Consider the following 14356-nt stretch of genomic DNA (forward strand, 5'->3'; position numbering starts at 1 on the left):
GGGCAAGAGGGAAAAGAGGACAGATAGATGCTGGGGTTTAGAGGGGAAGAGACAGTGATGTATCAGGCTAATGGGGGGCGTGGAGAGAAGGGAGGAGATGCTAGGTTATAAAGATGGAGGGAGGGAGGGGAGCTGCTGGGAATGGTGGAACCATGTGGGAGAGGCCATGGGGTGGGGGTTGTTGAGATTACTGAATGGAAGTTGGTGAATATAGAGGATAGAAATGTAGTAAAGAGTAGATATAAGACAGAAGGGAATTGGGGGGGTCAGAGAAGTAGTTAAGCGAGAAATAGAGCTAGGGGATGGAACATTAGGTAGGTCAAAACTAAAATGAAGGGTAAGGGTGAAATTGATCTTTCCCTCTTAGCTTTTTTTTTTCTCTTCCCTTTGCATGACCATGTGTCTGAGACAGATGTAGTGTGGGAATGGAACAAGACAGGAGGAAAGAGGAGACGTGACACTGGAAAGAGCAGAAGGCAGACAAAAAAATCAGAAAGAAATTGAGACCAACGTAATAGAAAAAGAAAATATCTATTGAAAGATAGAAAAATATATTTGATTTTGAATTTATTGATTGAAATTTTCCAGTGCAATAGGTGAGACATTCTAGACAACAGGGTTATTTCTCCATACTTGCATGTTCTGCAGAAGTAATCCACTCCGAATTTTTCACTCTGCCTGATTCAGGAAAACATTTTTTGATTCAATTCAGCCTATTGAATCAATTTTTCGATTAGATTCTCCTGCCCAATTGGGTGGTTTTTTCCAAACATCCTGGTGGGTTTATTTTATAGCCTCTTCACCCCCTTTGCCCTCTCCTACCCACACTGGTCCTGTGGTGTAAACAAAATAAACAAAAAATACTTTTCCTCTCTCTGTTAAATCCTAGCTCATGTTCGCGGTCCAACACCAGCTCTGGAAGGATACACATTTCAAATCTGACATATTGTAATCACAAAACAGAAAATAAAATTATTTTTCCTACCTTTTCTTGTCTGGTTATGTTTCAAATCATGTTGGTCTGTTTGTCATCTGACCAGGCTCCCCTTCTTTCTTCGTGCTATTCATCCATCTTCCATCTCTGTCCTCCCCTTCTGTTTCCCTTTCCACCCCCGGAGGTCTGGCATCTTTCTTTTTTTTCATCACCATCCCCCTGCAGCTGCAGCGATGGACCTCACCATCCCCAGATCCACCATCTCTCCTTTTCTCAACTACCCTTTCATCCAGCATCTCTCTTCTGTGTCCCTGTCCCTATTCTCCTCTCCAATACTGTCCCCCTTGTGTCCCTATTCCTATGCTCCCTCAATGCCCAGCATCTTATCTCTTCCCATATCCAGCTTCTTCTCTCTCTCTCTCTTCCTTACCTCCTGTATTCCCTTCCCCAGGTACAGACTTTCTCTTACTATCTCTCCTGCCATCCTGCACCCTGCTCACCTACTTTGGAGTATATTCTGTCCCTCTTGAACCCTTCCCCTTGTGGTCTTGCATTTCTTCTCCCTCTCTCCTTTAGTCCAGCATTTCCTCCCCCTCTTTTTGATTTGGTCTCTCTCTTCCCTTCACCCCAAGTCTGGCATCTCCCCTCTCTTACTCCTTCCTCCTCCTCCTCCCTCTGCACAGGCCTGCCTCCCCACCGCGAAGGAACTCTTCCTCCTCTTCCCTCTGCACAGGTCTGCCCCCCCCTGCTGTGAAGGCACTCTTCGGCCTGCTCTCCACCGCAAACGCATGCTCCCCTCGCAAAGGCCTGCCCCCCCCTGCCGTGAAGGCACTCTTCGGCCTGCTCCCTCTGCCGTGAAGGCACTCTTTGGCCTGCTCCCCGCCGCGAATGCCTGCTCCCCCCGCAAGCCTGTATCTTCCCCCAGCTTCCCTGCTCTTATCTTTAGGCTAACATGGCAACCTGCAGGCTCATTGGTGTTATAGCGATCCCTGCAGCTGCTCGTCGTCCTACGGCACGTTCTCTCTGCTGCGATCCTGTCCCTGACATCAGAGCAGGGGCAGGACATAGCAGAGAGAATGTGCCGCTGAGGACGATGGGTAGCTGCAGGGATCGCTATAACATCAACGAGCCTGCAGGCTGCCGTGTTAGCCTTAAGGAGGTAAGAACGGGGAAGCTGGGGGAGGCCTTTCTGACTGACTCTTCCCCCTCAAGCAGGAGCGCTACAGTTCCTGCTTTAGGAAGGCACGGGAGAAGGGTCGGTCATTGAATCAAGAGGCCGATTTTTTTTTGAAAATTGAATCAATTTGAATCGTGAATCGGGCAGCACTACTCTGTAGTACTTCATTGATCAGTTTAGCGCCCTCTACAGTCTTCTGCATGCATGTTTTCAGCTGTGTGTGTTCTGCTCTCCCCATTTTCTTGTCTTAAATTTGATGTAATGTTGTCCCTTCTTCGGGTAATTTGGCATCTGAAGCTATTTTGTAGCTCTGCCTCCTTGAGAAGTCACAGACTTTGGTTTGGAGCTGACAGGCTGATCCCTTTTTGGGTACCTGTTAGCCAGTCTGCATAGTTTTCCTTGGAGCTCAGGGCCATTTCTGAAGTAGTCTAACCTTCTGTTAAGCAGGGTTTGAGCACAGACTATTAGGCACGCTTAGGGGGCTCAGCAGTGTTCCACAGCATGCCAGCTACATTTTTGCACCTACGTGGTAGTCCGCTGGGGTGGAGTCTGACTGGCAGCCTGAAGATCAGCTTTGTGAGAACATTCCCAGCAATATGCCAGTGAATTCTTTTACAGCTACTGAGAAAACTGTGAGCAGATGACAGCTTGTGAGAGAGGTTGGGGAAAGTTTAAAAGTGGGGTTTTCTGAGTTTCTGCATGTTCCCCTGTGTTTCCCTTCCTGAAAAATCCTAAAATTGCCGTTTTTGGACTTTGGAAAGTGTGAAAAATATTGTGTTTCTGACGCGAATTTGGTGCCGGCTGCCATTCTAAATTTTTATTGATCTTTTATTCTTCTCTGTTTCTTTAAAAACTTTGATTTTTGCCTGGAAAACTGCTGGGATGGAGTCCTTGGGGTCTCCTCTTGTGAATTCATGTCATGATTGCGCAAATTTAGCACTTTTAGAGCGTCCTTGCGCCACGTGCCGCAGCTAGGGGGGGGTGGTAGCTGTAGTGACCGGCTTAGCTTTCCCCCCACAGAAGCAAGTGATCAGACGCTCAGCCAGTCCAGCAGAGCGGCCTACATTACTTTCAGATTTCAGCATGGCTGGTTCTTCTATCAGCCTAGTTGCGGACCCTCCGCAGCCTAAGACACGCAAATTTAAGTCATCTAAGGGTGACTCTATGCCCCAGGAGTCAGATACCTTCTCTAAAATCGTGAGGTTTTGTAGTAGGAATTTATAAAAAAAGAGAAGAAAGAGTGTGTTCTTCTCCTGAGCAGTCTCCTTCCCCCAGGACATTTTTGGATGGTGTGATGCCTTCGGACGTGTAAAAATTTTGGGGAGGTTGGGGGAAATTGGGGGAGGGACTCAAGCAGTTGAGTGTGGCATCCCAGAGGTCGGATAGACCTCCGAAGGGTCCCCCAAGCTCAATCAGGCTCCCACAACAGGGACAAGAAGGCCACTAAACAAATCCAACAGCCCTACATTAAACCAGGGAAAGACTGCACAGGCTTACCACCTCCACCTGCTGGAGACTGAGAACAGACTGATTGTACTTGGGACTGCACAGCCCAGTTATACTACAGCCAAAAGTCAGTGTCTCAGTCTCCCCCTGCTGGCAGAGGAACATAAACCCATCTTTTTCTGTGCCAGTCTGGAGGGACGATAAAGAAAAGGTGAATTTTTGGGTCTAGGGAGAGAGAGAATTGTTGAACATGGTGGGAGAGGAGTGAGGTACAGATGCATGGGGAAGACAGAGATGAGGGATAAATTTTATTTTTATTTGTATATTTTAGTATTTATATATCACTTATAGCCTAAATGGTTTACATTCAGGTATTTCTCCCTATCTGTCCCAGTAGTATGCCTGGGGCAATGGCGTGTTAAGTGACTTGCCCAGGGTCACAGAGAGCAGTGCTGGGTTTGAACTTGCAAACTCAGAATACTGGGGCTGCAGCCCTAACCACCAGGCCACTCCTCCACTCCAAAATGTGGTGGTGGAGAGGGAACCAGGGCTGTGGAATCGGTAGATAAAACCTTCGACTCTGACTCCTCAGTTTCTGGTACCCACGACTCTTGACTCCACCCAAAATGTCTCCAACTCCTCGACTCTGACTTCACAGCCCTGGAGGGAGCATTGGGACAGATGGAAAGGGATGCAAGAGGGAGGAATGTTGGACATGGTGGGTAGAGGCAATGGAGGGAGAGATGTTGAAAAACTTGCATATAAACAATCTGTTCATTTTCTTAGTGGTATTGCTTACAATTTGTCATGAATTATAATTTTTTATTTTAGGAAAAACAGTGTTGTTTAAAGTTTTTGAAGTATGCAATAGTTTAATTGGTTTCAATTTGTCTTGAATTATAAATTATGTAAATATGCTATCAAATTCCTGACCCCCCCCCCCCCCCACATACACACACACACAAAATGAGATCTTACAATCAACTTTTGAGGAAAAAATAGCTTTTTTTAGGTGTTTTAGAAACATAGAAAGGTGATGGCAGAAAAGGGCTATAGCCCATCAAGTCTGCCCACTCCACTGTCCCACCCCATTAAGTCAGAGTGCTGCTCGACCCACGTAGAGATCCCACGTGGATGTCCCATTTAGTCTTAAAGTCGAGCACGCTAGTGGCCATGATCACCTGCACCGGTAGTTTGTTCCAGTGATCCACCACCCTTTCTGTAAAGAAATACTTCCTGGTGTCACCACCAAATCTCCCTCCTCTGAGTTTGAGCGGGTGCCCTCTTGTGACTGATGGTCCCTTAGGAAAGAATGTCGTTTTCCACCTCGACACGACCTGTGACGTACTTAAATGTCTCAATCATGTCACCCCTCTCCCTGCGCTCCTCTAGAGAGTAGAGCTGCAATTTGCCCAGTCTTTCCTCGTATGAGAGACCCTTGAGTCCGGAGACCATCCTAGTGGCCATTCGCTGGACCGACTCAGCTCGAAGTACATCTTTACGGTAATGTGGCCTCCAGAATTGCACACAGTACTCCAGATGAGGTCTCACCATGGTTCTGTACAGTGGCATTATGACTTCAGGTTTACGGCTGACGAAGCTTCTATTGATACATCCCATCATCCGCCTTGCCTTGGATGAGGCCTTCTCTACTTGTTTGGCAGCCTTCATGTCTGCACTGATGATTACTCCCAAGTCCCGTTCTTCTGAGGTCGTAGCTAGTGTTTCTCCATTCAAGGTGTATGTTCTGCATGGATTTCTGCTGCCGAGATGCATCACCTTACACTTCTTTGCGTTGAAGCCCAGCTGCCATGTCAAGGACCAGTTTTCCAACTTGATCAGATCCTGCGCCATACCATCCGTGAGATCGCTTTCACCTACTATATTGCACAGTTTGGCGTCATCGGCAAACAGCGCTTCTTTTCCCTGAAGCCCTCGGGTCAAGTCCCTTATGAATATGTTAAAAAGGGATGGTCCCAGGACTGAGCCCTGCGGCACTCCGCTAGTCACCTCCGATGTCTTAGAGAGGGTGCCATTGACCACTACCCTCTGAAGTCTTCCACTCAGCCAATCATTGACCCATGCCGTTAGTTTCTCACCTAACCCCATCGATTTCATCTTGTTTAATAGTCTACGGTGTGGGACACTGTCAAACGCTTTACTGAAATCCAAGTACACTATGTCCAGAGACTCTCCCGAGTCTAGCTTTCCTGTCACCCAGTCAAAGAAGCTGATAAGATTGGATTGGCATGACCTGCCCCTAGTGAATCCATGTTGACAGGGATCCCTCAGATTCCCCTCATCCAATATCATGTCTAATTTCCCTTTAAGTAGAGTTTCCATGAGTTTACATACTATTGATGTGAGACTTACTGGTCTGTAATTTGCAGCCTCCGCTCTGCAACCCTTTTTGTGCAGAGGAACAACATTGGCAGTTTTCCAGTCCAGGGGGACTCTCCCCGTACTTAGGGAGAGATTGAAGAGCATGGCTAACGGTTCCGCCAAAACATCGCATAGCTCTCTGAGCACTCTTGGGTGCAGATTGTCCGGTCCCATGGCTTTGTTCACCTTGAGTCTTGACAGTTCTTTGTAAACATCAGCTGGTGTGAACTCAAACTTCTGAAATGGGTCATCCATGCTTTGCTTTGCATCCAGCCGAGGCCCGTGCCCTGGTGCCTTGCAGGTAAAGACTGAACAGAAGTAATCATTCAGTAGTTTGGCTTTATCGGAATCAGTTTCCACATAATTCCCATCTGGCGTTCTAAGGCGTACTATCCCGTTTGTGTTCTTTTTCCTGTCGCTAATGTATCTGAAGAAGGATTTGTCCCCTTTCTTGATGTTCTTCGCTAGAGTTTCTTCCATACGAAGTTTGGCCTCCCTGACTGCTGTTTTGACCGCTGCACACTTTGGCCTGTATTCAACGTTTGCTTCTTTTTCTTCCATGCGTTTGTATGATAGAAATGCTCTTTTCTTCTCCTTGACGAGGTTTGATACCTCATCTGTGAACCATTGGGGTTTCCTTTTTCTTTGTTGTTTGGTTACCGATTTTATGTAGCGGATAGTTGCCTCATGAAGGATCGATTTCAAGGTTGTCCACATAGCTTCCACATTATCAGTTACTTCTTGAAGCATGCAGTTTGGTTGCTTACTATCTGCCTTGAATTATGAGTAAATTATGAGTAAATGTTATTAAATTCACTTAAAACAAACAAAAAAAATCTAGCAGTTCTACCAATTGTCGCAGACCCGACTGAGTTTTATACTGCATGAGCTTTTTCACAGTAACAGCATAAGATCATAATAGCCATACTGGGTCAGATTGATGGTCCATCTAGCCCAGTATCCTGCTGCTGAAAGTGACCAATCTAGGTTACAAGTGCCTGACAGAATCTGAAATACAGTAGTAGCAAGATTCCATGCTACTGATCCCAGGGCATGTCTTCCCCCATTTCTGCCTTGATAGCAGACTTTGGACTTTTCCTCTAGGAACTTTGTCCAAATCTTTCTTAAATTCAGATATTCTAACAGTAGTAACTGCAATGAGTTCCAGAGCTTAATTATTCATTGAGTGAAAAAATATTTCTTCCTATTCATTTTAAAAGTATTACAATGTAACTTTATTGAGCATAATCAAGACAGACTGGTTTCCAAACCACATTATAGCAGAAACATTACAAGGATAGATTGCAGTTGAAATCGAGTTTTATGTGGCAGGCTTAGTAGGGATTTGTTTTTTTATTTAAAAGGTTGTGGAAGATTCACAGGCCCAGGAGAAGTGTGATGGAACCAAATGAAAATGAATTTGCTGGATTAAGGAACTGGCTAATACTAGATCTTTACTTGGTCATATAATAGAGAAATAGCAAATCCCTGTATTTAGCCATGTGTTGCAAAAGAAATTGTACATATAAAGCCAATAATGGAATATGTACAAATTGTACATATAAAGCTAATATGGATTGAAATACCCCACAGTCGTTAGATTGGAAGGAAGCAGACTTCAATCAGTGATAAGAAATAGACACCAAATGGGACCAATATACCAAACCCAGCAATAATTGATTGCAAAACCCTATGTTTATACTATAGCCATAGACCAACTTGATTCCTTAGAAAGATTTTAAAATAACTTCCAAACCCTGTTCTTGACTAAGCATGATTCATGTTTATAGGCATACCTAGAAGGACACAGTTGGTGCAAGACCTACAAGTTGGACTTGTAAACTGAAAGAGAACTGTCATATATCTTCCCATATAAGGTTGCGATACTGTTGACTAGAGTGTTAATGATATCCATCCCCCTAGCCTGCCTTCAAACTTTTTTCATTGGGGTATCCTGAAGGAAGTGGGCATTTACAAATACATTCTCTTCTGTTGAGAAATGCTTTGTCCTTCAAGCATTGGGTCTTCCCTTCATCCTCTTTCTCTCTTCTGTTGTGAGCTTGGGAAGAGAGGCAGAGTATTAAAAAATTGATGATGGGGGCCTATCACAGAGGTCTCTAGAGGCTTCTGTTGACCCCCAGGCCTTACATTGAACACTGCTGTAATCCATGTCACCTTCCCAACCGCTCACGTGCACTTCTTGTTGTTCACTGTCTTCTAGCCACTGCTTATTTTGAGCATCACTTTCACTTTTGTTTGCAGAAATCCTTTTGGATCCTTGCCGGACTTGGTGTCCATCTTCTTCCTGCCAGGCAGTTTGCCAGATCCAAGAGACAGGGCCTCAGAATCCCCAGCTGGTGCAGTGCAATGCCTGTGACATGGAATTCTGCTCGGCTTGTAAAGCCAACTGGCACCCGGGACAAGGCTGCCCAGAGAACCTGCCCATTACCTTCCTTCCAGGCGAAATGAGGTACTCTGTTTGATTAGATTTGACTGATTCAAAGTTATCCTCTCATTTGTGATGCTGTGAACAAGAAAAAATAATCCTTCAAATTTATTGTGTTCTCTACCTCGCAGCAGTCATTTACTGACCCTCTAATAAGTCCTCCTCTTTCCTCACTGATTTTGACTCCTGGATCTCCTTTCTTGAACCTTCATCTCCCTCCCCCAACCTCATCGACTTCATTATTCATGGTGATGACCCCTCTGACTACTATACATCCAGGGTTCTTGCTCTAACATCGTTATATAGTCTCCAGCTGTGCTCCACCACCCCAACACACCAGAAAGGCCACTGCCGTGTCCTCTTCCTCCAACTGCTCTACCACCAAATTCTCAACCTCGACTCTGACCATCATCTGCTAACCTGCCTAACTCATCACCCTCCCCCAGAAACCTAACCAATGACTACCCATACATTTAGGAACCTTCAGGCTATTTACCCCGACACGTTCTCCACCACTGTATCATCCCTCCTTTCAGCTACTACCATGTTTCCCCGAAAATAAGACAGGGTCTTATATTAATTTGTGCTCCAAAAAACGCATTAGGGCTTATTTGGGGGGAATGTCTTTTTTTTTTTCATATACATCAATTATCTCTCCCTTCCTCTCCTCCACCCCAGTTCTTCCTATTTCCTTTCTCTACCCTCCCCCGCCTCCATGTGCAGAATGTTTCCTCGCCTCTCACCCATCCTATTGTGCAGCAGCTCTGATGCCTCCAAAAAGAACGGCAGCGCTCTGAACGGGACTTCCCTCTGCAGCGTCTTTCTATCCCTCCCTCGGTGCAGTGGAACTCCAATGACCCTCCCACTGTGAGCCTAACATACATCCAACTCCGAAGCTTGTAAAATAGCGGCAGCAGCAGCTCTGAATGGACTGCTTTGCGACCTACCCCACCCGTGGGCCTTCTCTCTGCCGCAGCATTCCCAGCATTGAGGTAATGCATTTCTCATCCAGCTACTGTGAGAGACCTCAAGCAGGCTACAGCACAGATCTTCTGTCAGGTCACAGTGCGTACAGGCTGTCAGCCTGTGAGATGAATTGGGGAAGGTTGAAAAGTGGAGTTTTGAGTATGTCTGAATGTTCCTCTGTATTCCCCCTCCTGAAAAATCCTAAAATCGCCATTTTTGAAATTTGAGAAGTGTGAAAAATATCGCAATTTTGGCGCAAGTTTTATGACAGTGGTCAACTTGGATTTTTAGTGATTTTTTTTTTTTTTCTTCTTTTTCTTCTGAAGCTCCCTGCTTCTTCAAAAACTGTAAATTTTGTCTTGAAACTTCCTGGGAAGGAGTATTTGGGCTCTCCTCGTATGGATTCTTGCCAGGATTACGCAAATCTATCGCTTTTAGAGTGGTACGTGGCATGGCTGGGGGAGGCGGCAACGTCCAGCTGAGCTTCTACCCTGCTGAAGCAGGTGACCAAATGCTCAGCTAGCCCAGTGGGTTGGCCTTCTTTGCTTTTGGGACTTGTCACGGCTAGTAGTTCCGTTTGCCTGACTGCGGACCTTCAAAAGCCTAAGAAACGCAAATTTAAGTCATCTAAGGGTGACTCTACATCTGGGGAGCCGAACACTTTTTCCAACTTTATGAAATTTTGTGGTGTAAGTTTCAGAACAGGTGTTCTCCTGAGCAGTCCCAATCCACTTCCGAGGCGTCTCTTAGTGACGCTGTGCCTTTGGGCACGTCCTCACCTTAGCCTAATGCTGCTTTGGTGCAGCCTGATCCTGATCTGGGTGACCCTGATGCAGATGTTTTGCTTGCTGATTCTTTGTTTGCAGGTACAGCACTTCCCAGAGCGGGAGATCAGGGAGTGTGCTGGATCTGTGGATTCCTTTGGGGTCTTTGATCCTGGAGATGATCCCACTGTCCTGTGCTTATTTAAGTCTGCGGCTCTGCTGGACCTTATTTCTGAGTCTTTGCAGGAGTTGAATTTAGTCGCTCATCTGGCTCCGTCCACTTCTTCCTCATGGCTTTGTGGTGTGCGCTTGCAGTCTGCTACCTTTCCCTGGCACCCTGATATGAACGTTCTGGTCTCTGAGCAGTTTGACTGTCTGGAGGTTGCTCTTAAAACTACTAGAGCTATGTTATGCTTGTATCCTCTGGCACAGGAATGGCTGCAGCTTTTGGGTCAGCCCAGGGTGGATTCTTTGGTGGCGCAGGCGACTTAACGCACCTCTGTACCCAGTGAAGTCGGTGTGGTGCTAAAGGATATGCAGGACTGCCATGTGGATGTTTTTCTTAGCTGCTTTAGGCATCAAAGCTGCTTTGGCGACGTCTTTTGTCACACGTGCCTCTTTCGACTACACACACTGGAGAGTGAAGAGGTAGATACCCCTCCTCAACTTCTTTTGGCTGGGACAGATTTTATGGATGATGCATTGTATGACCTTATGTGAGTTTTGGCAAAGGTGTCGGCATACTCCATCTCTGCCCACAAAATGCTGTGGATCAGACATTGGGCTGGCGATTCCACTTCTAAGGCTGCTTTGGCTAGACTGCCTTTTAAGGGGCAGTTATTGTTTGGCAAAGGTCTGGATGACTTCATGGATTCTGTGATGGACCATTGCCCTAAGACTCTGCCTGATAGCAGACCCAGACCCTCCAGGATTTCTGGTCATTCTAATTTTTGTGGCTCATGGCGATCCCGACCGTATGCGAGTGCCACATCGCAGAGATTTTCACAGGGCTCCCGGTGACAATATGCTGGCTACAGGCATTCCCAGCCTTCATCACCTGTTCTGAGCCCTCCGCCAAAAAGGCTCAATGTTGCTAGGCTGAGGGATTACCCTCTTCAGATAGGGGGTCAATTACTGTGCCATTTAACCTATTAACAAACAAGTTGTGCATGGATTTAAATTAGGCATTGCAAGGCGTCCATGATTAGGGTGCTGTTTATAGAATCAGGTCCTCAGAGCATGCATAAAATTGTTATTTTATGTGTAAAGATAGGCTCTGATAAAGCCATTAGTATAAATTAGAAAGGCATGCAGTGTTGACTGGAATGTTTTTGTTAGTACATTGATTGTGAATTTCTCCTACAGCTCTATATTTAAAGCAGAAGAGGATGATGTGCAAATTAAGCGCTGTCCAAAGTGCAAGGTTTATATTGAGCGTGATGAAGGATGTGCACAAATGATGTGCAAAAACTGTAAACATGCTTTTTGCTGGTACTGCCTGGAGTCACTTGATGTGAGTATACAAGATTATGTTTAATAAGCCTGTTGCCTCTCACTGTATCGGAGAACTGTGTTTTCATACTGTATAATCTGCTCTATGTAAATCTCTGAAATTTACATACAGGGGTCATTTTATTAGCAGGGAAAGCATGTTATCTGCTGCAGGACCTATTTTACTTCTGTGGGTTCTGATGCACGGTGTTCTAAAAAGACCAATAATACATTCACATTCTCAAGAGTAACTTGTCTTAATGACTATAATTTTATAATAAATTCACAAAATCTAACTTAACTAGAAACCAGTAGGGGCTTGTAATTCAACCCCTGGTTTAAGGTTTGCACAATTTTGTAAGAAGTGCCAGATCAAAGTTCTGTTCAAATCAGCATCTATTCTTGTAGCCTGACTTTTTTTTCGTATCTTCTAAAAATAGCATAGTATAGTACTTTAAAAAAATCCATTTTGTCTAAATATAGGGTGTTATCTGGTCATTTAAGACTAGAATGAGGTCCTGGCTTCCTGTGGGTTATGGTAATTTGTAAACTTATATTGTTCCTGCACCCCCCTTTGTCTCAGAGTTTTCATATACATTTGGATTTGGATTAAATTACAGTATTCACCTTTCCAAACCTGCAGAAGATACCATGGTGGGCCATCCCAAAGAATGTGGTCATAGGTGACCTGTACAGTGTAATTCAAGGAATAGTCAAGTTTCTGTGGTGATCTTTCACCTTTCATATCAACCAGTTTATTTCTCTGCCGTTTCATGCCAGGGAAAGTTTGATGCTCATAATGTTCTACACAGGCTGGATGTTCACAGAACTCTCCTCAGTTATTTAAGGATTGTAATTTGAACCATATTGTTCCATATAAACAGAAGATGGCTTCCAAGTTCTCATTGTCTAGATCACTGTTCTTCAACCGCCAGTCTGTGGACCGGTGACGGTCCGCAGGAATTTTTTGCCGGTCTGCGCAGGGCCAGCGAGATTGACTCAATTCAATTTCCTTCTGGTCCGCGCAGGGCCGGCAAGATCAACAGCTGAAGACCGCGCTGGGCCAGAGAGATCTTGGGGAGCCTCCGACAGTGGCTTTCTCCCCTCTCTGCAGCTCTACTTTACTTCCAGTGCAGCGATTCACGAAGGCAGCCTCGGGGCTTTTGCTGAGTCGCGGCTGCCTCTGATGATGCAACTTCCTCTTTCCTCAGAGGTGGTGCGACCCAACAAAGGACCCAAGACTGCCTTCCTGAATCGCTGCGCTGGGAAGTAAGGAAAGCTGCTGGGAGGGGAGAAAGCCACTATTGAAATCTGGGAAGCTGCTGGGCAAGGGGAAAAAAAAGGACAGCTGCTACTGGAGAGGGAGAAGGAGAGATACTGCTGGGAGGAGAGGAGAGAAAGGAGTCTGGGAAGCTGCTGGGCAAGGGAAAAAAAGGGACAGCTGCTACTGGACCTGGAGGGAAGCTGCTGGGCAAGGGAAAAAAAAGGGACAGCTGCTACTGGAGAGGGAGAAGGAGAGATGCTGCTGGGAGGGGAGGAAGGGAAGAGAGTTACTGCTGGACAGGAGGAGGAGGTAAGGGAGAATGAAAAAAGGAAGGCAACAGCTGGCAGGGAGATTAGAGGAGGGGAAGGGGAGAGACAGGCATGAGAAAGTAGAGAGATTGATGATAGGAAGTGGTCAGCAGAAAAATAAGCAGAGAGGGACAACGATGGTAGATCTGGTATAGGAGAGATAAAAATGAAGAGAGCAGCGAAGCTGGAATGAATCATGTAAAAAGGAGAGAGGGGGCGCAGGCTGGATGGAAAGGGGAGAGGGGCATAGAAAGAAGACAGATACCATATGGAAGGGGGAGAGGACAGACAGTGGATGGAAGGGGCAAATGCTGGATTGAAGAGACAGAGAGGGCAAACGCTGGAAGGAAGAGAGTGAAAAGAAGATGAAAGCAGAAACCAGAGACGACAAAAGGTAGAAAAAAATAATTTTATTTCTATTTTGTGATTAGAATATAACTGATTTGAAATATATATCCTGCTAGAGCTGGTGTTAGACATAACTGGGGACTGCAAAGCCCAGGCAGTGCTTCTTTAGCTTCCAGCTGGCTTAGGGCGCTCTCTGACCAGGGGGCAGTTGCCCTAGTTGCACTCCCCTAAAACTATTCCTGTCATGTGTGACTGCAATATTCTGTTAGCATGATATTTCTGTGTAGCATTGTGTAATAATTTGGCTTGTTCCGTTTTCTTGATAGTAGAGGGGATATATGTGAAGGTGAGGAGAGACGAGGTTTTGTTGATCCTTGCTTTGTATTATTTGTATTTATAAAATGACAATTGTACAGAATATTGTTTCTTTTTATACTTTAATAAAATACATTCAATATAAAATCATAACTGAGGCTTGTGCGGATGGGATCAGATGGTTTGCGGGGACCGAGCTTGCGGAGATGGGGCGGAAACAGGTTTTTTAAATTTTAGTCCTAGTAGTTTGCCGGTCCACAAAATAATTCTTTTATTTCTGCCGGTCCACGGGTGTAAAAAGGTTGAAAAACACTGGTCTAGATGAATGAAGATGATGACTGACTCTGGGTATCCCCTTGAAACTCGGATAGGTTTCTGCAGAAATCTTGAGCTCATTCTATAAAAGTTCCTGAGAATGTATGGAAGGTGGCAAGTTGGTTTTTCCTTTGTTATTCAAGTACTTCAGGTTGAATGTGCATACTAGATTGAATGGTACTTTAGGATAGTTTTGAAGG

At 45.4% G+C, this 14356-nt stretch overlaps 1 protein-coding gene across 3 annotated transcripts in view; it reads left to right on the forward strand.

The window, feature by feature from the left end:
• The window catches only part of RNF144A (ring finger protein 144A), a 74287-nt gene that overhangs the window by 35775 nt on the left and 24156 nt on the right, over nt 1-14356 (forward strand). For all 3 annotated transcript variants that reach the window (XM_033939209.1, XM_033939208.1, XM_033939210.1), the window contains exons 5-6: nt 8202-8409; nt 11481-11628. In XM_033939209.1, coding sequence (XP_033795100.1) covers nt 8202-8409; nt 11481-11628 — 356 coding nt within the window. The remainder of the gene's footprint in view (nt 1-8201; nt 8410-11480; nt 11629-14356) is intronic.

Source organism: Geotrypetes seraphini, chromosome 3, assembly GCF_902459505.1.
Source record: "Geotrypetes seraphini chromosome 3, aGeoSer1.1, whole genome shotgun sequence".
NCBI lineage: Eukaryota > Metazoa > Chordata > Amphibia > Gymnophiona > Dermophiidae > Geotrypetes > Geotrypetes seraphini.